Below are 24,116 nucleotides of genomic sequence, written 5' to 3'. Positions count from 1 at the left end.
ATATGATGTGCATCCCAGTTCCCACTTTTCCAGTTTATTCTGTACTAATCTGGAGGATCTGGGTGACATTTTTATTAGATTTGGATTTTCTCCACACAGTTTCTCAAACATCTTAGAGAAAAATCTCCAAAACCATTAAACTGATACATCCCTTCATAAAACCTAAATGTCTGTTTATGAGCAATCAATCAGTGGGGACTACATATAATTCTAGATTCAGACTTTCTCCTCGGATTCGATTTGTTTTGAGTATCATGCCAATCATGTGTTGCTTGTTCTTTCAGCATGCTGCCTTTTCTTTCTAGTATCTAACTGGCCCACAGGAAGCTTCAGAAAGCAGTTAGGAAGGAGCCTGGTAGCTCTCATGTTCTGTGTATTTCTGTTACATTTTTATCTGTCACAGGTGCACAGTGACGGAATGGACTCCCAGGTCACTTGATGAGTCTGATAATTTTCTGAGTCCTTTCCCCTTTACACTGGCAGATTTTTGTATTCTTGAGCTGCTGCAAGATCTTTTTAAGGGACAGAACTCTTCCTTACACTACAAATAACCCTGCAATTTTGCTAATGCTGCTGTGTAATTCAGCGAAGCAGTCTGCAAACAAGGGCGTGAGCAATGCTACCTAAACTTGCCTCCTGAGAGGTACATCTTTCTCTGGAACAGAGAAACAAGACATAAAGAAAGCAGATTGATTTTGGAGAATTTTGTCCTACCTAACTGTAGTTCCTTGGTTGCAGAGGTGGCTCAGCCATCTGCCAGTTTTATTCACTTCAGTGGGAGCCAACATGTGTGTACGTGTTCATGGGAGCCATGCCACAAAACTAAGTTAATTGTTTGATACATTTAGATGCTTTGTTTCTTTTAGAGTGATGAGAAATGAGTGGTGAAACAAGCCAATATGGATCCACAATCTGGTTGATATTTTAAAAATGCCTTGACAGAACAGCATTTTTTACTGTATATGGATGGGTGCATGTTTGGAGGGTAACAGATGATGGGGTGACAATGTTGTTATATAATAAATCTGTTTCTTCTGGGTTTTTGTTTGTTTGTTGGAGGTTTGCGTGGGGTTTTTTTTGGTTTGTTTTGCTTCGGCTTTAATACATCTAAGGTAGAGGAAGGGCAATGAATTTAAGGAAAAATTGGTGTTTAGGACATACAGTATGAGTGGAGATTTTTGGGACTGAATTTACCTTTCAGTTCTGTGCACACAGCAGCTACCACAGACCACTGGGTCCACAAGAAGACTATAGAATATTTATCTTTTGGGAGTGCTGGTCACACCCAGACAGTGTGAGGACTGTCATACTTGAAAGTACTCTTGAGATAAGTAAGTGAGCCAGAGATCTCAAGTGAGCTCAACACACTTTCAGTGCCACTAGCCCAGCAGTTTTCCTGAAAAACCATCCTGCTGAGGAACGCTGGAGAGTTCTTTGCAGGCAGTGGTTCCAGAGTGATACACTCCTGACTCATGTTGGGATATTGGGAGTGAGAAATGTATAAAAGACAGGTGAAAATTATATAACCTGTTCCTTTTGAAGAAACCCTTCATGTTCCTTCATGCACAATAAGCTTCTGTATTGAAAGGCTGTGACAGTGATGAATAGTTTTTCGTTCTTCTTATCTTTATAGAGATTTCTTGAGTATTAAAATACAAGGCTGTTTTTAGGGAGGGGGAAGATAAAATTGCATCTAGGGAAACAGATTGCCAGTTGGCTCTGCAATAAAAATAATTTCTAAGTTTTTACCCCAGGAATAAGCAGAGATGGAGAGGTTAAAGTGCTGTAAAGGTGAAAAATTGAACAGTTGGAATGGAGGAGACTGCAATAACAGTTACACAGGTGACAAACAAAAACCAGGTATTGTATGTTTAGTGATGCTCCAGAAACTACATAAGAGGAAATTTTAAAATCAGAAACCATTACTCTAGGAATTTTAATTGAGCAGATGAACACAGTGCTTGATGAGGCATTCCTCAGCTGCCAAGATGCAAGGCATGCTTACCTGTTTTCTATTCTTTGTTTTAAATGTGGTGTAGTTTATTTAAAGATTCCACTCTCCCTGGTGCCAGTACTGAACCAGGTGTTGGGCTTCAGTGGCTCACTGGTTTCTGTGTCTGTGATAATGTCTGTACATCTTGTTGCCAGGTGCATTGAAAACAATATTCAAATAACTATATTTCTTCCAGATCTCTGTGTCTGGTGTTTCCAGCTCACTGATTCTCAGTGCCACCCCATCAGTGCCTCACTTAGACTCTGGTACTCAGGAGTGAGAAGCACATAGCTCTTTTCACTGACCACACACAGTTTTGTGCAGCTCTCACAATGTGTGGGAATGGCCCTGAGAGGACACTGCAGTGATCTCCAATTCTCATGAAATTTTTATTGATGCTAATGGAGAACATGCATGTGGTAGCTCTGCTAAAATCAAGGCTAGGTTAAGCAGCTATTTTTCTTGCACTGTCAGATTATGCCAGTGTATCTGAACTCTTTGTGTGATGAATGGAATGGTTTGAAGCTGCAGCTTTCTGGAGATCACCTAGGCTGCAGACAAAGAGTAGAGTGTATTAAATCACTTCTTGATTGCTCCTGAGCTGTTCATTCCCAAGCAGATGCAAGGGTGAATTAACAGCAGACAGTGCCCCAAGCTTCTGCAGAAATCATGCTTTTCTCCATAGTCAGAGTAGCACCATAACAACTGAGCTGGTGCTCGAGTTGAACACTGATGGTGCCTTGGCTGTCTGACACAAAACCACTTCGATGTTTCAGGATGAAAAAAAGGTTCTTCCTTTCTGCTGCCACTCCTCTGTAGTGTATTAAGCCAGCTGATGTCACTTCCCTGAGAAGGAAAGAAATTCTTTCCATACCCACACTAAAATCGACTCTTGTGCAAGGAACAAGCTAAGGTGCTTGTAGGAACAGGTGTTCAGAGGATGTAGGTGACTACTCATGGCATCCTTTTCAAAATTTGACCATCCATTTTTACATCTTGGTCACTATCTTTTGACTCATTTTATGTTATGCTTTTAAGATAATCTTTAAAACTACAGATTGTAAAGAACCTTGCATATGACCATAAGAATGAAAAGCTCCCTATAGAGTAAGTAACAAAAATGAACCCTCTTCAGCCCCAGGGCAGGCTCACTTGAGACAGTGACCTTTTCAAAAAGTGTTTTTCTTTCACATGAAATGTACTTTTTTTCATTTCCGAGAGAGAGAGAGAGAGAGAGAGAGAGAGAGAAGAGGAAAAAATACAACATTTTATTGTTCTATAGTTTATTTTTCTATGATTTTTTGCCTTTATAAAACAAAATTAAATTTAAGGTGCTTTAGTTCTTAATTTTTTATTTCAGAATCTAATTTTATTTGAGAATCTAATTTTACTTCGAATTTTTTTTTTTTTTTTTTTTTTTTTTTTTTTATGTGGTTCCTCTCATTAGGTTTTAAAAGGACATCCTAAGCTCTCTGGAAAAGGGTCTAATTTCTGAAACTAGCAGTCAATCACATGCCTTCAAATATTCTTCTTCTGCATTATTCAAAACACCTACAGCTGAGTGTGTAACTTAGGCAACCTGGCTTGATATTGAATAATGTAGTCACTGCCGTGACATTCGGAAAGATGTCTGCACCCAGTAAATGCTATTTTGGTGTGTTGTCTTGTTGCTTGAGGGATCGTGAAAAACTAGCCTGAGTACTAGATTTTTTTTACCCAGAAAGTATATGATTTGGATATGTGTTTACGAGTTTCTTGGCTGCTTCTTTTCTTTTCCTCCGCCTTTGTTAATTACCTCAATACATGTTTAAAGCCTACCATTAATTGCTATTGAAGTGCATTTAATCTGAAGCAAAAGTTTCTGCTATTTAAGTCTCTCGTCAGGAAACCAACTACTAGAGTTGTTTGGTTTCTTATTTCCGAGGCTGTTTAATGACAGCATAAATATTCAGCCTGACTCTGAATAGGTAATTAAAGCTGACTCTTGGCCAGATGTTCCTCTTTGTTGCCCGGTGTGGAGCTGAGGGAAGAGCAGGAAGCGGCAATTCCAGTGCCCGTTGTCCCACTCACTGCACACTGTCCTTGTCTTTGTTAACTGCATGAGGGATCCCCAGGTTACTGAGTGTCCCCAAGAGCGGGTCACTCCTATGTGAGCACTGGAACGAGCTGCTGTCCCACCAGCCCAGCGTGCTCCTTCCCTCTCTCCTCCTCAACGGTTTAGAAAATCCCTTTGTGATTGCGGGAGGCGGGAGAAATGAGGTCTGCATTTTCCCTGGACGAGACAGTGGATTTCAGGATGAGACAGATCTTTTAAGTGTGTACAGGGTGGGTGAAGGCTTATGAGATGAGCCAGGTGTACAGATGTGAAGAAATTTACTGCTTTAACTTTTCTGCCACACCTTCAGTCCTCAGAGGCAATAAAGCCAACAGGGAACAGAGCAAATGCCATGAGATCAAGAAACCAGGGAACACAGAGGGAGGTGCTGAGTAAGCACCTGCAGTGCCGAGGGCTTTGCCTCAGAATTCCCTGGTCCTCAGGGGTTTCACAGCCACCCCACCTTGTGTGAACAACAGCTTTGGTGGGGGAGCTTGGGGGAACTTTGGGTGGGTTTTAGACTGTCCTGAGTGTCAGTGACCTCCTGAGCTCAAGAGTCACAAGGAACCGAGGCTGTGCTTGGAGTGAATGCCCTTGTCTATTTCACGTGAAATGTTAGCACTGCTTTCGAAATATGAATGGCTGCTGAGGGCGGCAAGTCAAGGAGAATTACACCATGAAGCACGGGTGGACAAGAGGAAAAACCTTTTCTGGCTTCAGGATTGTTCATGGGAGGGTACCAGCCTTATTTTTATTCTCTTGTGTTTGTAATGGCTTCTTTCTTAGTTGGGAAAACTCTTAAACTTCATCATGGATCAAGTGACAGTAGGGGTGTCTCTCTCCCAGGTCCTGGAGACAAGTAGCTAAAAACCACTGCAAAGAAGTTGTTCTTGGCCTGACAGCACTGCAGAGCCATGTGGGAGAACCCACTCCGAAGACAAATGTGAAGAACCCCATGCCGTACAAGCCACCCCGCAATACACGATGTCGGGGGACCCGTCCGTGGTTTCTGACTGTCCGTGTTAGCTGTACCTACACCCCCTGACAGGCCGGGTGACAGCTGGGCTAACCCCCGCAGCCTCCTCACGCTCCGTCCCTGCAGGGCTCCGGCACCTTGTCCTGGCGCACAGCGCTGGGCCGGGTGTCACCTCCGGCCGCAGAGAGGGGTCTCATTCCACGGCTGTCACCGCGGAGGGCTTTCCGCTCCAGTGGCCGTGAAATCCGCATCTGGGGCCGGGCGGGCGCTGGCAGGCGGCCCCCCGCCGGTGCCGGCCTTGTACGGCTGCGGGAGCGGCCGGGGAGGGGCGGCGCAGCCCCGCGGCCCCTCAGCGCGGGAGCCCGTCAGCCCCTCAGCCCGGGAGCTCCTCAGCCCGCCAGCCCGTCAGCCCCTCAGCCCGGGAGCTCCTCAGCCCGCCAGCCCGTCAGCTCGTCAGCCCCTCAGCCCGGGAGCTCCTCAGCCCGCCAGCCCGTCAGCCCGTCAGCCCCTCAGCCCGGGAGCTCCTCAGCCCGCCAGCCCGTCAGCCCGTCAGCCCCTCAGCCCGGGAGCTCCTCAGCCCGCCAGCCCGTCAGCTCGTCAGCCCGGGAGCCCCTCAGCCCGCCAGCCCGGGAGCCCCTCAGCCCGTCAGCCCGGGAGCCCCTCAGCCCGCCAGCCTGGGAGCCCGTGAGCCCATGAGCCCGTGAGCCCATGAGCCCGTGAGTCCGGCCCGGGCGCGCAGCCTCCCCCCGGCTCCGCACCGGCCGCAGGAAGGCGCAGCGGGGCGGGGACTGGAGCGAGCAGCGGAGCCTCCCTCTCTCCCCCCCTCCCTCCCCCGGGGCGGGCAGCGCAGCTCCGCCGCCGGCCCGTGTGCCCGGCCAGGAGCGCGGCGGGAGCGGGCCATGCCGGAGCGGGGAGCGGTGCCGCAGGTGAGGCCCCGCCGCAATGCGGGAGCGCTGCCGGCGGCGGGCGCGGCTTATGGAGGGAAACCATCTGCAGCCGGAGGAGCCCCGTCCGGAGCTCGGGGAGGCGGGAGGCGGCAGACAATGTCCCGGCCGTGGCCGCGCAGGCGGGGCAGGGCAGGGCAGGGCCGGCGCCCCCGCGGTGCCCCGGCTCGGGGGGATGCTCTGGCTCGGGGGATGCCCAGGCTCGGGGGATGCCCAGGCTCGGGGGATGCCCCGGCGCAGGGCCGGCGGGAGGCGGGAGGCGAGGGCTCGGTGCGGAGCTCCCCAGCGGAACCCCCGCCCCGCGGGCAGCGCCGCGGCTCCTCCATCACCGCGGTCCCCGGGGAGCCGGTGCCGCACCGCGGGGGGACCCAGGTGACACAACAATGCGGCGGCACGGGCGGGCCGGGCCGGGCGGGGCGAGGCGGGGCGGCTGCTCTGGCCGGGGCCGGGGCTGGGGCTGGGGCCGGGCGCTGCGGCGGGCGCGGCATCCCCGCCGGACGGGCCTTTGTGGCTCGACCTCCCCGCGGGCCGGGGTCTCGCCCGTTCCCGACAGCGGCCAGCGGGAGGAGGCTCGGACCGGAGCTCAGGAGCTGCTGCTGACATAGAGGCAGCACCCCTGTATAGCGAGAAGCCCGGTGCGCTGGAAAAGAAAGAGCTGGCAGCCGGGTGGGAGAGACAGCGCCGTGTGGGCTGAGCGCCCGAGCATCCTGGCGCAGCCCCGGGAGCAGGGAGCTCTCAGAGAGGTGTAGGGGTGGGGAAACCCCACCGCTGCCGTTTTACCGCGTTAAGGGGGCCACATGGCTCCGATTCTGCAAACTTGACTCGGGCCGAGCTGAGTCTTGTTCTGCCTGAACCAAGGATGCTGTGGGTTTGATCCCTTTGGGGTTACACTGGCCTGATAGAAACAGCACAGCCTGTGCAGGACGGGGTGGTCTCTCCTTGTGTGGGAACGGAGCTGGGGGAGGGAAGAGGGTTCCTAGGATACAAATGATATGGGTGAATAACCCTAAGGGAAATGCAGACTCAGCCTGATTGCATTCGATCTCTCCATGCCTTCTTCCTCACTGTCTGCTGCAAAGGCTTGAGGAAACTGTAGTGCTGAGCCAACGTTGCTGGCAGAAATGTATGGGGACACTTAAAAGGTTAAGTTTGATTATAGTAGGATTTAGGGTACATTTTGAATGACCTAGCTCAATTTCAGTGTAAGTGGAATAAAAGAGTCTTAAAGTGTCCATTAAAAAAAACCACTAAACCAGAAAATGCAACTTAGGAACTAGTCGAATCTTCAAGATGCTTTACTGGGTTCTTCCCTGTCCCTACATCTGAGTGTTCTCTCAGTGCTTCCTAGATGAAGTCTCTATTGTGTGTTTGGTTTGAAGTAACCTGTAACAATTCTCTAGCATGCAGTTGACAAAGGGAAGAATAGACCGACAGATTCATTTGTCTGTCTGCTGACAGGGTATCACGTTTTGTTTTCTGCCAAGTTGCAAGGTTGGTGCAGTGCAATACTGGAATGAAGTAACTTCTGACATAGGGAGAATCTGTGCAGGAGGGATTTGGTTACAAGACAAAAGACCAGGTAGTAAAGGAATGATTTGTGATGCCAGGAATCTTTATGTTCTTTCCATGCACTGGAATGCTGAAGCTGTCAGGGGAAAAAAAGGCTTCAGGGATAAACTGTGATTTAGTGTGTGTTATATTGACAGTATTGAAGCTGCAGCCACTTCTTGCAGCACAGTACAATGCGTAAAGGAAATGCCTGTTTGTAAAATAGCTGAATGCTGTATGCAGTGCCTGCCCATCATCCTTATAGCTTCACTTAGCACAGCACTGCGGTAGCTGCAGCTTGGTTAGTGAAATTGTTCATGCCCAGGAGCTATTCCATGGAAAGCTTCTAATTATACTGATTTTTGGCATTTTTAAAGCCTTTGCCTTTTAATTGGGTAATGCTGGTTGAGCTGACAAGTTTCCCTTTATGATAGGCACCCTGTAAGCTTTCAGTCTGAATGCTTGGTTCATTCCCATGGGGACAGGAGTTGGTGTTCAACAGATCTGCCCTGCTCTGTACCTGCAAAGTCTCCCCAAAGCTTCAGTCAGCTGTACAGAGGCCCCAAGAGGTCTGTCCTGTCCAGAGGCATTTTCAGCTGATGGGTTTCTGGGTAAAGGAGCTTTATCCTGGTCCACAGGGAGTGACCAGGGTTTCTGCCAAATGTAACTGTCACTAGGAGCTGGAAGAGGATGCTGCAGCCTTGGATGTCAGCTCAAGTTAAAGCAGCCTCTGGGAGGCCAGGTCTGTGCAGCAAGAGCAGAATGCTGCCTCAGCTATAAAAGACCTGATCCCTTCATGAACATGTCAGGGTTTAGGATATGTTTTGCTTTCTGATTGTGTCACTGGTGGTTGGGGTTATATGGGACTTGACTGGTGTCTCATCTTGTTCTCTTTTCTGCCAAATGCTTCTTTTGTTGGTTGAATTGATGTGACCTGCCATGGCCAACTTCTCCCACTTTCATGGCAATGCTGTTGAAATTTTTTAGGCCCCTTCTGGACATCATATCTGCTGTTGCAATTAAGTCTGGATTTCTTTTCTTTTTGCCTTTTAAAGTTACAGATCTGGTCAAATATTTTAAAATTTCTAGTTACTCTTCTAAGCTGTCCCAGGGGACTAATTCTTTTTTGCTCTCCTCTACTATGATTTCACCTGTTCTCTCTATAAATGCACAAAGCAACCATCTCTTTCTTAAAAAAAATCTTAAGAATATACTTTTTACTTTAAAACAATAATATTAAAAGATCCCATTGTGTCAATTTTCTGTGTCTGAATTGGTTCTGCCTTTTGACGATGTGTCAGATGGGATTTCACAAGTATTTGACTTCAAAGAGCAGACCATTTATGGTTTTAGAAACTTCTCCCTGTGGCTGTTTTAGTCTGTAGGTATTGTGAAGAAGCAAGTTGGCTTTTTTGGATATTTAAAAAAGCTGTGCTGGCTCCCAGTAAATGATAATGGAGAATGTGAAAGGAATAAAAACAATGCACGCAAACAATGCTACTTTCAATTAGGAGAAGGAGAACAGCCATGACCTTAATTTGCTATGAAGCAACATGACCTTTTTGGGGAATTTGCATCTGTTCCTTTTTAAAATTTTCCTTAGGTGAAATAGCTGTTGATATTTTTCTTTGTGCAGCTTTAGTGAAATATTTGTCTATCCATAGAGGCTTTTTACATAATTACTCAGCTTCTGTTTGGCACTTGTCACGTTTCCATTAAACAGCTTGGCTAGTTGAAAACAAGGATGGATGAAACTGCAGGTTGCATCAGGTTGGTGTTTCTGCAGTGGAGAGAAAGGTGCCAGGAGCACTTGGAGTATGTTTCAGGGATGAGCTCTGAAGTCCATCAGTGTGGCTGTAAATGGTACACTTGCTCCACAGATGTTCCACTGCAGAGTGTGCAGCTGTTTGGTGCTGTAAGGTCACAGATGTTGGTGTTGCACTGAGGGAATGCTGCTGCCAAGGCTCATGGTGATCTGAAATGCCTGTGACAGGTCTGCAGGCTTTACCTTCCTCACTGTGACAAGTGTCCTGGCTCCTGGGTCATTACATCCAATCTGCCTTTTCTCACTGACCAGGCACATTTTTGATATTGAAAGAACATTCCATAGCTCTCATTATTCAAAATGTGTCAGCTTTGGCTCATGTGCTGTGCTGTTAAGAATCATAGTGATATGCATTTAAAATAAACAAATATGAGTTTAAAATTTTGCCATAACTGCTATTAAAGCAGTGACTTTGCAGTGTTTTAAAATTAGTATGGCAGTGGTGATCTGTGTCAGTAATCAGTATTAAAACAGGAAATTCCTTCAAAGGCTGTCTCAGAGGGATTTGAAAAACGTTTTCATGTAAATGAAGAGGAAAATGCAGTCAGTTCTAAGAAGTAAGCAAATAAATAAACGAAACTCCTCAGAATATGGTGGCCAGAAAGCCTAGAAAGCCTTTGTTCTTCACTCAGGACTGCACGAGGGTGTGTCAGGGACACCAGCGTGGCTTTGTGAGCTGTGTTGGTGCTCGCTGGCCCTGGCTCCCTGCTCTCCCTCCCCTGTGGGTCACTGGGTGCTCCCTGGCCCGGATAGGGAGCTCTGTTGTACTGATTTGCAGCCTCTGGGCACGTGGCTCAGTTCCAAGAGCACCTGAATTTGCAAGAATGGGAGACCTGGAGAGGATTTTGCTTTTAGCTTTTAACTCAACACTCTCAGGCAGTTTCTGAGGAATATTGAGAGAGATTTCTAGTAATCATTACCAGTTGGAGTCCAGAAAACTGGGGATGTGAATACAGTTCAATAATAGTAATTCCATGTCATCTCTGGGAGTTAATCCACATTTTCTCTCTGAAGAAAATCATTCCCTATTGCAGGAGCCTGCCCAACCTGCACTAGTTTCCTTGGGGAAGGAAGCAGAGATAAGTTATTTTCCCTTTGCTACTTCCTTCTCCCAGAGGGAATGAACTGGGAACACAACTTCAATTTGTCCATTTCTGGATACATCCTTTGTTCTCAGTGCTATTCAGGAGCAGTCTCTAGGGTTGAAGCAGTTTCTCTCAAAGGGTTTTACAGTCCTGAGCACTCTGTGTCCGCCTGTCCCTATCAGGTTCTGTGTATTTGTATCCATGCTTTCTTTTTTTTCCGGTTCCTTGTGAGGTTGGAAGAGTGAATATTTGGGTGTGTCTTTCCTCATTACAGGGATTGGGATATCTTTCTCTCTCACAAGATAATAGCACCATTAAAATAACAGTTCTTCAGGGCATCCTTGCCTCCTCCTTTTGTCATTGTTTGGGAAATATGACCATTTAGTGGGTTTCATCATCATTTGAGGACTCTTGATGCCTTCTCCATGATTAAAGATCAAAATACCTGTGGTTAGACTGGGCTGACTGACAACTAGTCCCATCCCCTGGTGCCAAACAGATCCAACAAATTTAACATCTATTTCTCAAGTTTCCATGGATACCTGAGTAGAGCAGTGGCAGTAATCAGAACGGCAGGGCATGCCATTTACAAAAGCTTTCAGTATTATCACTGTGGAAGTGCTGCATTCAAAAATCAACCTTTTGTAGGAGCTCTCTTGCTTACTCAGCCATGCTCCTGTTATGATTTTAGCCACAGGAACTCCTTTGAAGGTTGTGCCAGGGGCTTGTCACCGTGACAGTGTAAATTTGCAGTTGGTTTTCTGGCTGGTCACTGTGGTCTCTGTGGATGCACTGTCATGGCACTTGAACATAACCCTGATGGATGTTAGCATAAAAACCTCTCGAAGTGGATTTTGGTTGGTGACCCTGTGATTTTGTGATCTACTCTACAAATACTAATCAGGTAATTTCTTCTTATAAGGCATTTTTTCTTTAAGCTTTCCTTTAAGCCTGGTAACTATGTGTTTTCAGGATGATCAAATAAAAAGAAAGAAAATCTGTTTTTTGATATAACAATGAAATATTGCTCAGCATTTAATCAGTAGCCATAGACTATGGTTTCATAGATGACTTTGCTAATGTCTTGTCAAATGTGATACCAATTTTTGCAGTTTTGTCACAGTGACTATTCTTTTATTTTTCCATCTTTGAACAAAATTGAGTTTAATAGGCTTGAAGAATAGGAAGGGTTTGATATACAGCATCACTCATGCTGACTACTATAAATAATGGCTATTCTAGTTTGGCTTTTCTTTTTACCCTGCCCCCTGCTTATCTTTTTTTTTTTTTCCTATGAATTGATGAGAGTGGTTGGTTTTCTCTTGTCAAGACTATAAATGTGTGAATCATGTTAAACCTTCCAGAAGATTGTCAAAATGAAGACAAACATATTCAAATTTTTCCCTATTCATGTTTTAAGAAAAAGGTGTCACTACATTCATCCAGCTTGATGCATTGCGGGATACTGTTTGAATCTAGGAATGCTTGAAAGCTGAGTAACCTTTTTGCCTTCTAAGTAAACAAATGCCCCCCAAAATGTTCTTATTCCTGTGTGCTGGATGCACAGTCTGAAAAGCTGAACAGTGGTTCTTGTTCTTTGAGCAATATTCCTTTGAGTATCTTGATTGAGAAGAGTAGGATTGCATTCTTTTCAGGATGCAATTGCATTTTGAGATGGTTCTTAAATAGAAACTTGTAGTAAAACAGGGGCCTGTAACTTTACAGTTATATTTTGATCTTGTTTTTAAGAAGAAAAAGCAGTGAACCAGTCCAGTTTGAGCTGGGAAATGGTATTTTTCTCAAAGAGACTGATTAACCTCACAAATGTTCTCTTTTATGAGTTTGGTCCTGGGAATTAGAGCATAATCTTAATAGTGCCATTCCTGACAACCTTTCAGTGAACCAAGCAGAGGAGGTAGATGAGGACAGACATGATGATGAAAGAGGAGCAGCAGGAAGCCTTTTCCAGGAAGGTGTTTTTTCACAGGACCTGAGTTCTGTACATCTTGTGTTTTGTTTTCTATTCCTTACGTGTTCCTGGAAGCAACGAGGGTGGAGGTGTGAGATACAGGCAGACAGTGCTTGCTTAGAGGCATATAGTGCAAGGAAGTGTGAAGGAAGCAAGTTCAAAGGAGAGCTTGTTGAAGGAAGAGAAGATTAGTTAGTGTGCACTGAAGGTGTATTGGGGAATATTTAGGAAGATCACGAAAAATTGTCTTTTACCACTCTGAGCTGCCAAATCTGTTGTTCACCCAATTTTGTCACAACATGTAGCCTGCCTTTTGCAGCAGGTAAACCAGGATCAGAGTTGTCTCTCCTGGCAGTAGTGCATGGCTATGGAAGAGCTGGAATGTGGGCAGAGAGGGATCACTGCAGGGCACTGCTGGTGAGTTCCCCTAACCCCAAACTCTGGGGCACGAGCAGGTTTTGAGCACACTGGGACCCATCAGGGGATAGGGAAGGAAATGGGAGGGAAAATGGAGCTGACTGATCACAGAAGCTGGAAAACTCTCAGGTCATTCAGGGTGGAGCTGGATTTGAGACCTTATGGAGTAGGTGGTGAAAGGGTTTGAGCTGGAGGCAGCTTTAGGGCAGACCTGGCTGTTGGTGAGGACCTGCTGGGGCATTACAGCCCCCGTGTGCAGGGAAGTGTGATTGCTCAGCTTCAGTCCATCCTACCAAGCATTAGTGAGTTCAGATCAAATGTAGATAAAGTAGTTTATGTCCTGTCAAATAGAGGAGAAGTGAACATAACCCATGTGGCATTTTCAGAAGGTTATTGCGAGTTCTTGCGTGTTTCTTTCATCTCAAATTAAGTTCACAGAAAATTGGTGGCGTCTCTTGGTCTCCCTTTGCTGCTGAGGCTCAGGAAAATGAATATTGTCCACAGAGTGAGTGAAGGGATGAAACTGGGGTTGGTTTTTGATACTCTTAGCAATAATGGTAAAATCTTAAAATTACCTTAAAAGCACTCATAATGTACTAAAAATGTAATTCCTCTAGTCAAAACATAATCGTGATGGGAGACAGTATAAAAACAATAAATTGAAAAGGTCAAAGTTGTAATGACAAACACATCTTATTTTTAGAATTCTATGCAAAGTATTGGGAGATAGGTTTGTTTGGTTTTTTTTTTTACTTAGGAAATCTTTGTGCTCTAATTGGTATCAGTGCAATGAATTCCAGTTCTTTGGGGGACCAGATATTGTGAAAGGGTATCAGGAAACTTGGATTTGTATCAGAGATTAGCTGTATTCATGGAAGAAAAGTGTATTGCAGTCTTCAGCAAACCAGCTGGATGCCTACTGGCATTTTAAAACAAAGAACTCTAATTCCATTGATGATCATAACAGTGGTGCCATTGGTTTCAGTAGAAACAGAAGGTTCTTATTTCTGATATGAAATATGGGATTTTTTATTATGCCTAAGAATATTTTAAGTGGACTTTTTTCTGTATTTGCTTCTCTCCATCTCTTTTTTTTATTATTTTTCTGTAATTGTTTTAAAAGGCCATCTTTGTATTTACAGTAAAATGCTCTAAGTTGTCACGTTACATTTGGAAGCTCTGATATTTTGTGCTTAATGCAAAGGAAAATCTCAGCAACAGGAAAAGCTGAATAAGGTTTTCTTCATCACTGCAGCAGTTGCCAGCTAATAGCAATAATAATAATAATAATAGTAATATGGTAAACCCTTCTTTTCTTGTGCAAACATCATTAGGAAGGTTTGCTTGTGTCAAAATTATTTTGATGCTCAAAAGGTTACAGTCTTTGGAATGAAAAATAATGGGTTTATTCCATTCTTTTGTTGCCCGATGACTGCTCTATATCTGTGCATCCTTCTTTCTCCTTTTTTTTCCCTCCTTCTTTTTTCCTAAATTTTAAATCCAGATATAGTGCCTGAATGGGAAATAAAGAATTTGGCTAAGATTTTGGTGTTACAGCAATCTGACTGAGAGCAGAGCAGTCACCTTTACCACATTTCCAGATTTTCTGGAAATTCCAGAAAAATGGCCTTGAGATATGTGCAAGTGTTTGATTTGTGAAACGTTCAGTGTGTTCATGGTGAATTCAGTTAACATGGATTTATTGGAGTCACAAAGTTCAGCTGCAATAGTGACATTTTTAGGAGGCCTAATGCATCCCAACGTCCCCTGTGCACCTGGTTCATCAGCCTACAAATAGCTGAGTGCTTGGATGATTTGGCATTTGGAACGGTGGGTGTGCATTATACAAATCAAAAAGAGTTATTGCAGCTTTCCTTTTCAGCCAGAGTGGTGTCCTGCAGCCATTCTCAGCTGGGAGATTGGGAGAACCTGGAAAAGGCTGTGCTGGGACCCACTGGTCTTTATTGTGAAAGCACTTATTAAAGTACTGGAACTGTGATCTGAAATGGGGAATGGTTTTGGTCCTGGCGTTGAATCTGAAAATTGTGGGAAGAGTTCATGTTGGGTTTGTGACCACTCTGTCAGGATAGAAATAGAAATTAGCTTGTATTGATTTGGACATAATATACACACTGGTGTTCAGGCTGTTTTCACAGAGGTGATGACACAGTGATGCTCCTTTGCCTGTTCTCTGGTTTGTGAAACAGCTGTAGGAGAGAGATCCAGTCACATGGGAGTGAGGTCTGAGAAGGTTTGGAAAGTGCAGGTTCTCTGGTGAAGCCTTTGCTTTTGTAGCCCTCACTCTAAAGTAGTCCAGGACACGCCTGAAATGATTTCTGATGAATCCTTACTTCTTCTTTGTTAAAAAGTTGTTTCTTTCCCATACATAGAACTGGTGGCACGAGGCCCATTCAGAAATGTCCCACCTTCCCTGGTGTGACTGTATTTCTGGGCATTATGCTGCTAAGCCCCACACCCTGATTCCCAGGTTCCTGATTTACTTGTCCTGATAAATTCTAACTGGAGACAAAGCCCACTTTAGCTTTTCCATTGTTTCTGGCACTTGGGTTGCAGGGAACCTTCTGTTAGACAGAATCCACTGCCCTGGCGTCTTCTTCGCTGGGGAAATGAACAAGTTCCGTATTATGTGAAGCAGAAAATTTTACTGATGCCTTATGTAGTTGAAATAGAAACAGATGAAATATTTAATAAAAAGGAGAAGATTTTGTGTGGCTGCTGAACTTTGTTTGAGTGGCTCGTTACTGGGAGGTCCAGCAGTCACCCTTCCTTAAGCTGCTGGCTTCACACTGATTATCTGGTATTGGTCCATGTCTGTTTTTTCAGTAGTTCTCTAAAGTTAATTTATCCAGTCCTGAATAGGAATGTATGGCAGGGGCTCTTAAGTATTCAGAAGAGAGTGATGGCCTTCCAGCTGCCATTAACTGAACTTTCTAATTAAATAATGAGCTTGGTCCTGCTGTCCAGATCTATCAGAAAATCAGATTCGGCTGAACATGCAATCAGTGAAATATCCACACTGCATCCGCAAAGTTTTTATAAATGTCCTGGACTTTGCTTTTAGTCTGCATTCTTTGACACTTAAAGGTTAATCCTTCATTGCATTTTGTCAAAATTGTTGATGATCATTTACTGAAAAACGGGAAGAGCTAAACAGATCAGGCATTGCAGGAAACCACAGAAAATAAACTCTTCCATCTGTTTAGATGAAAATAAGGAATAATTTAAATTAAATCTGCTAAACCAGCAATTGGAGCTAATGTGATAATGGGCATGATCTCATTATTAATACAATATCTTCTGATCTCATAACTTCACCAATTCTGTAATTGTTTGGGAATGTGCAAAAGAGGGCCCTTTGAATTGTGAAAAAAAAACTCCAAAGTCTGAAGATGGGAGCCTTCTCTGTTTTCCCTTCAGCTTCTGATCACCTTATAAATGCGCGAGGTGTTCTTTGGCAATTGCTTAGGTTAAGACTAAAGTCAGAAATCCTAATGTGTTCAAATTTAGTCTATGCACATTGATTGACATTACCCAAGCTATATTCCAGGTTAATATTCATATCAGAAGTAAATATAAGAATGTTTATGCAAGAAGTTTGCATCATATTTAGAAAAATATTACTTTAAATACTGGTTTGTTTGAGGACTTATTTAATTTGGATTCTAAATCAGATTTCTCCATTTAATTTGATGTGTAAATTGGCAAGAATTTAGGTGTTTATTTAATGCGTACTGTTTAGCTGTGTTTTTGTCATAGCATGTAGTTTGATAGAGATAAAGATCCTTAGTAAACATGGAGATAAAGCTGGAACTTCAGCTATGTAGAACATGACTTGATTATGGTTTTTTTGTTGCAGAAGACATAATAAATCATTCTAAGTCATTCTGCTTTTAAGAACTGTTCCAAATACCCTGATCCTATCCAGGACAGCCTAGGCATCATTTTTCAGTTTTGTGATTGCAGATCAGGTTCCTTGCAACCCTTTTCCCATTCTCTGGCTTGGAACAGATGCTTTTGTTTCTATCAGATCAACCAATCACAGTCCTTTAGAGATAAGGGATTTTTAAATATTCTGGAATATCATGCATTTACTGCTCTTTAGAACACAGCTGTAAAAAATTGTTACACATGCAGATTTTTTTTTCACCAAGGAAACACTAACTCAACAAAATATGAAAGCTCCCACATGGACAAATATATTTTAACACCTTGCAGTTCAGATGGGCTAGACAGTATAATGTTACAAATATCCTAATTTCACTTGGTTTTAACAGTCATTTCACTACCTGTTGAGAAGTTTTGGCATTAGATCCAGGATGCATTGTAGGAATATTTTATTTAGCTGGGTATTTGCAGGAGGAGCTGTGAGTGCAATGCAGGATGGTCATGGGTTTGGAAGGGTCTTTTTTATTAATTAACTTGAATCAGTTCTTGGTGCAACACCACCCAAGTTAGTGTTTTCATTGGATGGATGTGAATACTGCTCTGGATATTTATTCACTGCTCTGAGATATAAAAATGTGTATCCTGTCACACAGAATTTTCTGAGTTGCACACAGAGATATAAATAACTTTTCAAGGCTGATAGCTGAAGACAGGTTGGAAAATGCATCTTAGAAACACAGAATAGTTTGGGGGGATTGGAAAGGACCTTAAAGATCATCTTGCTTCAACCCCCTGCCATGGGCAGGGACACCTTTCACTATCCCAGGTTGCTCCAAGCCTTGTCCAACCTGGCTTTGAGCACTTGGAGGGATGGGACAACCTGTGCCAGAGCATCTCCACTGTCAGAGTAAAGAATTTCATCCTGATGTCTAATGGAAATCTACCCTTTTTCATTTTAAAGCTCTTACCCTTTGTCATGTCATTACATGCCCTTGTAAAATGTCCCTCTCTGACTCTTTCCTAGGCCCCCTTTAGGTACTGGAAGGTGCTCTGAGGTCTCCCTGGAGCCTTTTCTCCCAGCCTGTCTCCACAGCAGAGGTGCTCCAGCCCTCTGATCATCTCTGTGGCCTCCTCCGGACCTGCTCCAGCCCATCTCTGAAACATGAGTGCCGAAACAGGTAACCAAAAGAGTTACTGGCAAAATGAAACACTGAAAACGCATGGTTTGATGTCTACATTTTGTGCTTCAAATCAGCATCCTGAGTGTGGGTAAAGTGCTGGTTTCCAAAGGTGTTGAGTCAGTGTTGCAATTTCCTGATCTGCTCAGGAAGCACTGGTTTAGGTCCAGCCAGGAATGACAGCAGGATGGAAGGAATATATTTTATTAGCAATATTATTTTTTTTTCCTGTGTTGAAATACTGTTCTTCAATTCTAAAATAAGTAGCATGTTGCTGATGCAAAAATTAGGGGGCAAAAATTGCACAAAGGAGGCTGATAACAGCATCTGTTCCAAAGATATCTTAATGAACCGAGCAGATTCTGTGCTTGTCACATTTGGCCTGTGACTTTTTGTACTTCACTGCAAGAGCAGTAACTTAATATATTCCTGGAGAGCTTGTGTAGAAAATGCAAATACTGTGCTTCTGCAAATGCTTCTGAAAATCAGGCTGAACATGCATGTTATAGCTTCAAGAAATAAATGAAGTTACAAGAGCAGTATTGGAGGATTTAGAGGAAGATTTTTTTTTTCCTGCAGGCAAATTATCTCATACTTGCCCACTGCAGGGTTTTTGAATCTTCCCTGGGAAACAACACATGTTTGATTTTCATTATTCTAATGATGATTCTAAGATCTTGGAGAGCAGCTCCTGTATCATCTGAATTGTCAGTCATGTCTAGGAATGACATGCTATGAATGTATGTATATGTGATGCATCCAAGTAGGTGATAAAAATACATTGAAATGTATTACTTATTATTTAATTATTATTAATGTTCAGAGGCCTATTGCATCATTCTGCTTTACATCTAATTATAGCTTGTATTCTGTGCAAGAGAATTCAGTAAGTGCTCAGGGTTTAAATTTTGGAGCAGAAGGGTGTGAGCATGGACAGGGTGTATGGTACCTTTTCTACATCCCATTTTGATAAACTATTGCGTTTTCAGAAGAGTACAGATTATATATATATCCATCTAAGCCATCAGTGCTTAATTGTTTTAAGCCATATCCTTTTCTATCATCAATGATGAAAATATAAAACAATGAAAAATAAAAATAGTTCATTGCAGTATTTGTCACTCGTTTGGTCTGTGCCTTTAAATGAAGTTTTAGTACTGTATGCTGGGTAGAAATATTTCTTTGATGACTTGTTAATAATGCTTTCCTTTTTCCCAGCTGGATTCTGTCCTGCTGTAGTATTAACAGCTGCAAGATGTTCCGGTGCAGAGTGTAGTGAAGGATAAAAACAGAGACAGTATTGGGAAAGTTTCAGAATAAAGGTTCAGGATGGACGAATTGCAACTTACTCTTCCTGCTTTCTCCAATTGCTCTCAGCTCCTCTTTTTCTTGTAAATGAGTCTGTCTTTTTGGATCTCACAGCTTGCATTTAGTTTCTGCATTCATACATTTAAATCCTAGGCAGTGTGTGGTGCTCAAGCTGCTTTTACCATCTATGATTTTTGGATATATTTAGGAAGACTTTTAAGATTGTACATGACAATGTAATAAAAGAATGGTAATAGTCATGAAGGTCATACAAACATTTTAAAACCGAAAGAGCAGTTCTGTCTTAGCATGTTTTAAAGGCATAGCATGAGTTTCAGATGGCAGCAGTGGAATTTGCTTTGTGTTTTAGCAGATCCTTTAGAACTGGAAAACAGTTTAGCAGTATGCAAAGTGACTGTTGTATCTGCTCATTCTGCTGGCAGACACTGATGGGTGTTTGTTTCCTTTCAGATGCAGTTTCCACATCTGCTTACTCATCACCAGCCAAAAGTTTGGGAGACCCTGGAATAACTCCACTGTCTCCATCACACATTGTGGTAAGAAATGGACTCTTAACATACACTGCATGCTTATTACCTTCTCCTGCTTAGTGGGACATAATTTCTATAGAGCTGTCATTTCCTCCATACTGATCCCCTTTATGCTGTCCATAGTATTAAGTGAGATTTTGGTCACACTGGAGTTGTTGACAGAGCTCTGATTCCTTTCACTGGGCTCCTGGTTTTGCTGTTTTTCATTTGCTAAACTCATAGAATTGTTCCTGCATATTTTTATATCAAACACAGGGGCTTTTTGATCCTCAGGGTTCCCAAGGTCTGTCCCTGTCTTTACCACTGATTTGTTTAGGTAGCCCCTGAAGTCTTCCTTTCAGAAAAAAAGAAGGTTATATAGGGTACTCAACAGTAAACCCTAAATTCTCAGAGAATAGAATCTGCTCAGAGAGAGAGAGGTAGAAGCTCAAAATAGAACTAACTGGTTTTATTTCTTAAGGGAAATAGCCACTTCTGTAAGCTTTTAGAACCAAGAGCATGTCCCATAGGTAGTGTGTTTTAATCTCTTGTACATCATGCTGATTTTGTCGATGAACTCCTATTAAAACTAACTCCCACCTGCTTTTAAGATCACCTGTATGATTTGTAACACAGTACATACTGGTATATTTCATGTTATTGCAAGGGATTGTGTTCAGAACACATTTTTATCCTTGTCAGCCTCCTGCCTTAGCTTTCTGATTCAAGTTCAGAATTGTGCAAAAACCTATCTTCAGGATTTCCAGTGCTCTCCCTCGTAGTTGTTGGTTCTTATTCCCTTCTTTCCCTATATATTCTTTTCTATATCCTCCTTTACTTCTGTCATACTGATGTATTACATCATATTTCAGTTAGATTTGCTCCTTAAACTCTTTGCGGAAGACATTGTTCTTGTTGAAAAACTTTATTAGGAGAATCCAAACGAGCCTTTTATGACTGAAGACCAAAACTTGTTGCTCCTATTTCTCCATTTCAAGTAGCAGGTAAATGGAGTGATCTTGGAAAATGTAGGGATACAACAGAAATGTGCAGGAAGTGGGAGGTGTGGAATTAGCAGAGATCTGTGAGGAATACAGTGGAACACTGCCCATAGAGTGAGAGCATGTGGCAGCTCCTCTGTGAAAGATAACAACGATTGCTTCCAAGTGTTTCTGGGAGTACAGGCTGAGCAGCCCTGGTGGCTTTAGGGCAACAAGGCTGCTGAAGGGTCTGGAGCATATTGCCCTTGACTGTGCTTTTCAGGGGTTGCAGGATTACAGGTAAAAGGCAGGGAAGAAGGATTGAAATTCATCATAAGCAGCTGAACAGCTGCCCACATTTTAGCACAGGAGGAATGCAGCATGTAGTGCTGGCTGAATAGGTGTTATGCAAATTCTACTTTATAACATGAGATGTAAAGCTTATTGCTGTATTTTGGGTGGGAAAATTTGTTCCCATTATTTTTGAATGGTAATAGTATTTCGTGTTCATACTCATGATGTAGTTAACTCCTAAAGCCACCAAGTCCCAAATATATCACATTGATGGATATACTCTTCAGTTGATCAGTTTAAGAAAAAACCAACAAAAACCAGCCCCAAAACCCGTAAGTTTTAATAATACAGGATAAGAAGTATTCCAAAAATGAGGATGAAGGAAGCTTTGATTAGAAAATGGTGTATAAAAGGCTCCAGCATATATGTTGAGTCATGTATTGAATTTCCAACTCCATTGGAATGTGCAGCTTTCTGCTATCAACTTCGGCCACAAAGGCAAATTTAGGGAAGTCCTCATTTTCACTGAAGAGGTATTCAGGTCTTGCAGAGCAAAACTTCTGACAGGTTGCAATGATTCTGCCCAGTGACTCAGTGTGTATTCTGCTTCTGCTGTTTAACAGAAGGACTCTGATGCAGAGGATGCTGTAGAACAGCTATTTCTCGTTGTTGTGGCTATTGATTTTGGCACAACATCCAGTGGCTACGCCTACAGCTTCACCAAGGAGCCAGAATGTATTCATGTAATGAGGTAAGGGCTGCAATGCAGCATTTAGTTTGTGACTGTGATAGCACGGGTTGCCTGCAGTAGCCATAGATATTTTCTACAGGAGCCTGAAGTGTCTGGATTTGTCTGGCATTACCACAGTGTGCAGATTTCTCATGGTTATGACTTTTTGTTGCATCTTATTGTATTCTGATTTGCTTTAGTAGTCAATGGGAGCACATCCCCTCCCTTGTTTTGCTGAGTTTACAAGATGACAGAGTAAAAGGAGGAATCTGAGTATTCACAGTTGTTCAGGGAGCAGAGTTAATAATTAAGTCAGGATGCCCTTATCTCAGAGACTGATTTTCTAAGGGTCATGGAGCTGCCCATCCCCTGGAATCACACTGTGTAGTTATAGTTGGGTGTACAACACCTGGTTACTTGCACTGGGAGTTTGTTTGGCTGATTAAAGGCTTTGTGGCATTAAATCTGAATCAAATCTATGATAATGATCCATTGATATTGGGAAATAAACAATCAAAAGGCATGAATGTGAAAATGAAGGTTTGATGTGAAATCTGTCTCTGTTATATTTTTGTAAAGGACAGGCTTTAGATGCTGTGATGTTGGGGGTTTTATTTTTTATTTCATGATTAAATCATCACAATATAAGTCTATGCAATCACAAATGCAAAAACTGTTGTGGCAGCTACCTGAAAGGTTTGCCCTGTAAACCATTGTTATAATATTTTATACTATTTTTAGAAGTTATTTATAACTTAAAACATATACAATTCTTATTAAAGTATATTTAAAATTACTATATTGTGACAAGAGCTAGACAAAGGTAATTTTAGACATAAAGTATATTGAAAAGCTCAGCCACAGAGGTTCTTGTAAACAATGCTGCTGTTACAGAAGTAGGTACTGTGCTGTAATGCTGAGAACAAAAGGTCAAAAAGCCTAATTTGCTGCAGTCCACTGTGATATACTGCATTTTTTTCTAAGCTAAGGTGGTAGCTGAATGCAGCTCCCTAAATCTTAGCAGACACTATGGATGGTGCAGTCAGTCTGCATAGTTGGTTTGTGTATGGCTGCAAAGTATTGCAAAGATCTGCTGCAGCTGAGGCATTTGAAATACCGTCCAAAAGGAGGTAAATTTAGGAATGGTATTCTCCCATCAAGTTGCAAAGATCTCTACCATTTGCAGGGTGGACAAGTAGTGCTTTCCAGGTCTTTTCTGCATTTCAGCCATGCCTTGTTCTCTGAGCAGCACAGGAAAGGGCACAGGGCTGGAAGTCAAAGGACACACCCTGTGTTGCTGTCTCAGACAGCTCACACGGGTTGGAACCCGTGTTTATCAATGTCTATTCACTCTTGGCAGCAAGTAATTAATTGAAATTATTAAGGGAGTTGGATGGAATGAGGGAAAACATTTCTGAAGCTGTATCTGAGCAAGCCTAAATTGTGTTGAGATTTTACTGTGTGGAATCACTGCTGTTTCTGGGGGAGTCCTTGAGGTGCTTTGGACTTAGGTTTTACCTTAGGACCTGGTTTTGCTATTGGATTCACGTTGCAGATTAGGTTCTCCTTAACAGGATTGCTGCTGTCAGTCACTGGGACATTGAAATCCAGGTGCTGAGAGTACATTCCAAGTCTTATTTGACATTTTGCTACTTGTGGTTCAAAACACAACATTTTCTTCCTTATACAATAATGGCAGCATGCCTGTAATTTCAGACCTCTGTAGCTGTGATATGAGATATTGATGTTGAAAGAAATTAAATAAATTACCTAATGTATTTCCAACTAGAGGGGAGGAACTTTTTTTTTGAGAGGGGGTGTTGCATTCATATTTCCAGCAGGTATTTCAAACAATGGAAAATATTTCAATACCAAGAACGATTTTAATTTTTTTTAAAAAAAATATATATTTCTATCTGGGAAGTATTTTGGCAAGATATAATTGAAACGGACTTATCAAATAATACATGCAATATTTTTACATATGTTAATACTCATGAAATCATGAAATTCAATTAAAAGAATGGTATATGTATTAAGATAAATCTTCAGTAGTTCAGAAGGTATTAAGGGGCTCAAACTGTGTATATAATGAGGCTTACATATAGGATAACTTACAAATATTTCAGCAGAGTAAATGTAACTTCCCACTGGCACTCGAGAATGTTTACATTAAAATAAAGCATACCAGTGATGCATGGTCCTCTCTATTTCCTAACATTTTTTCCACCTTCCCTCCTTAGTGTTGATCCTTTCCAGATACTTAGATTTCTGTATGCCTTTTAACAAAGCTGCTTTTCTCTAAAAGGGTAAGGTGGGTTTATTAAAAGGTCCTGCT

General features: G+C 42.8%; 1 protein-coding gene across 1 annotated transcript in view; it reads left to right on the top strand.

Annotated features, from left to right (window-relative positions):
- Window positions 1-5,914: 5,914 nt before the first annotated feature.
- The window catches only part of HSPA12A (heat shock protein family A (Hsp70) member 12A), a 53,747-nt gene continuing 35,545 nt past the window's right edge, over window positions 5,915-24,116 (top strand). The window contains exons 1-4 of the mRNA XM_083866030.1: window positions 5,915-5,990; window positions 17,783-17,936; window positions 19,716-19,801; window positions 21,672-21,799. Coding sequence (XP_083722156.1) covers window positions 17,921-17,936; window positions 19,716-19,801; window positions 21,672-21,799 — 230 coding nt within the window. The 5' untranslated portion in view covers window positions 5,915-5,990; window positions 17,783-17,920. The remainder of the gene's footprint in view (window positions 5,991-17,782; window positions 17,937-19,715; window positions 19,802-21,671; window positions 21,800-24,116) is intronic.

Source organism: Zosterops lateralis (genome assembly GCF_965231275.1).
Source record: "Zosterops lateralis genome assembly, chromosome: 8".
NCBI lineage: Eukaryota > Metazoa > Chordata > Aves > Passeriformes > Zosteropidae > Zosterops > Zosterops lateralis.
Note: the sequence above shows the minus strand (reverse complement) of the source record. Positions and strands in the feature narration are given on the sequence as shown.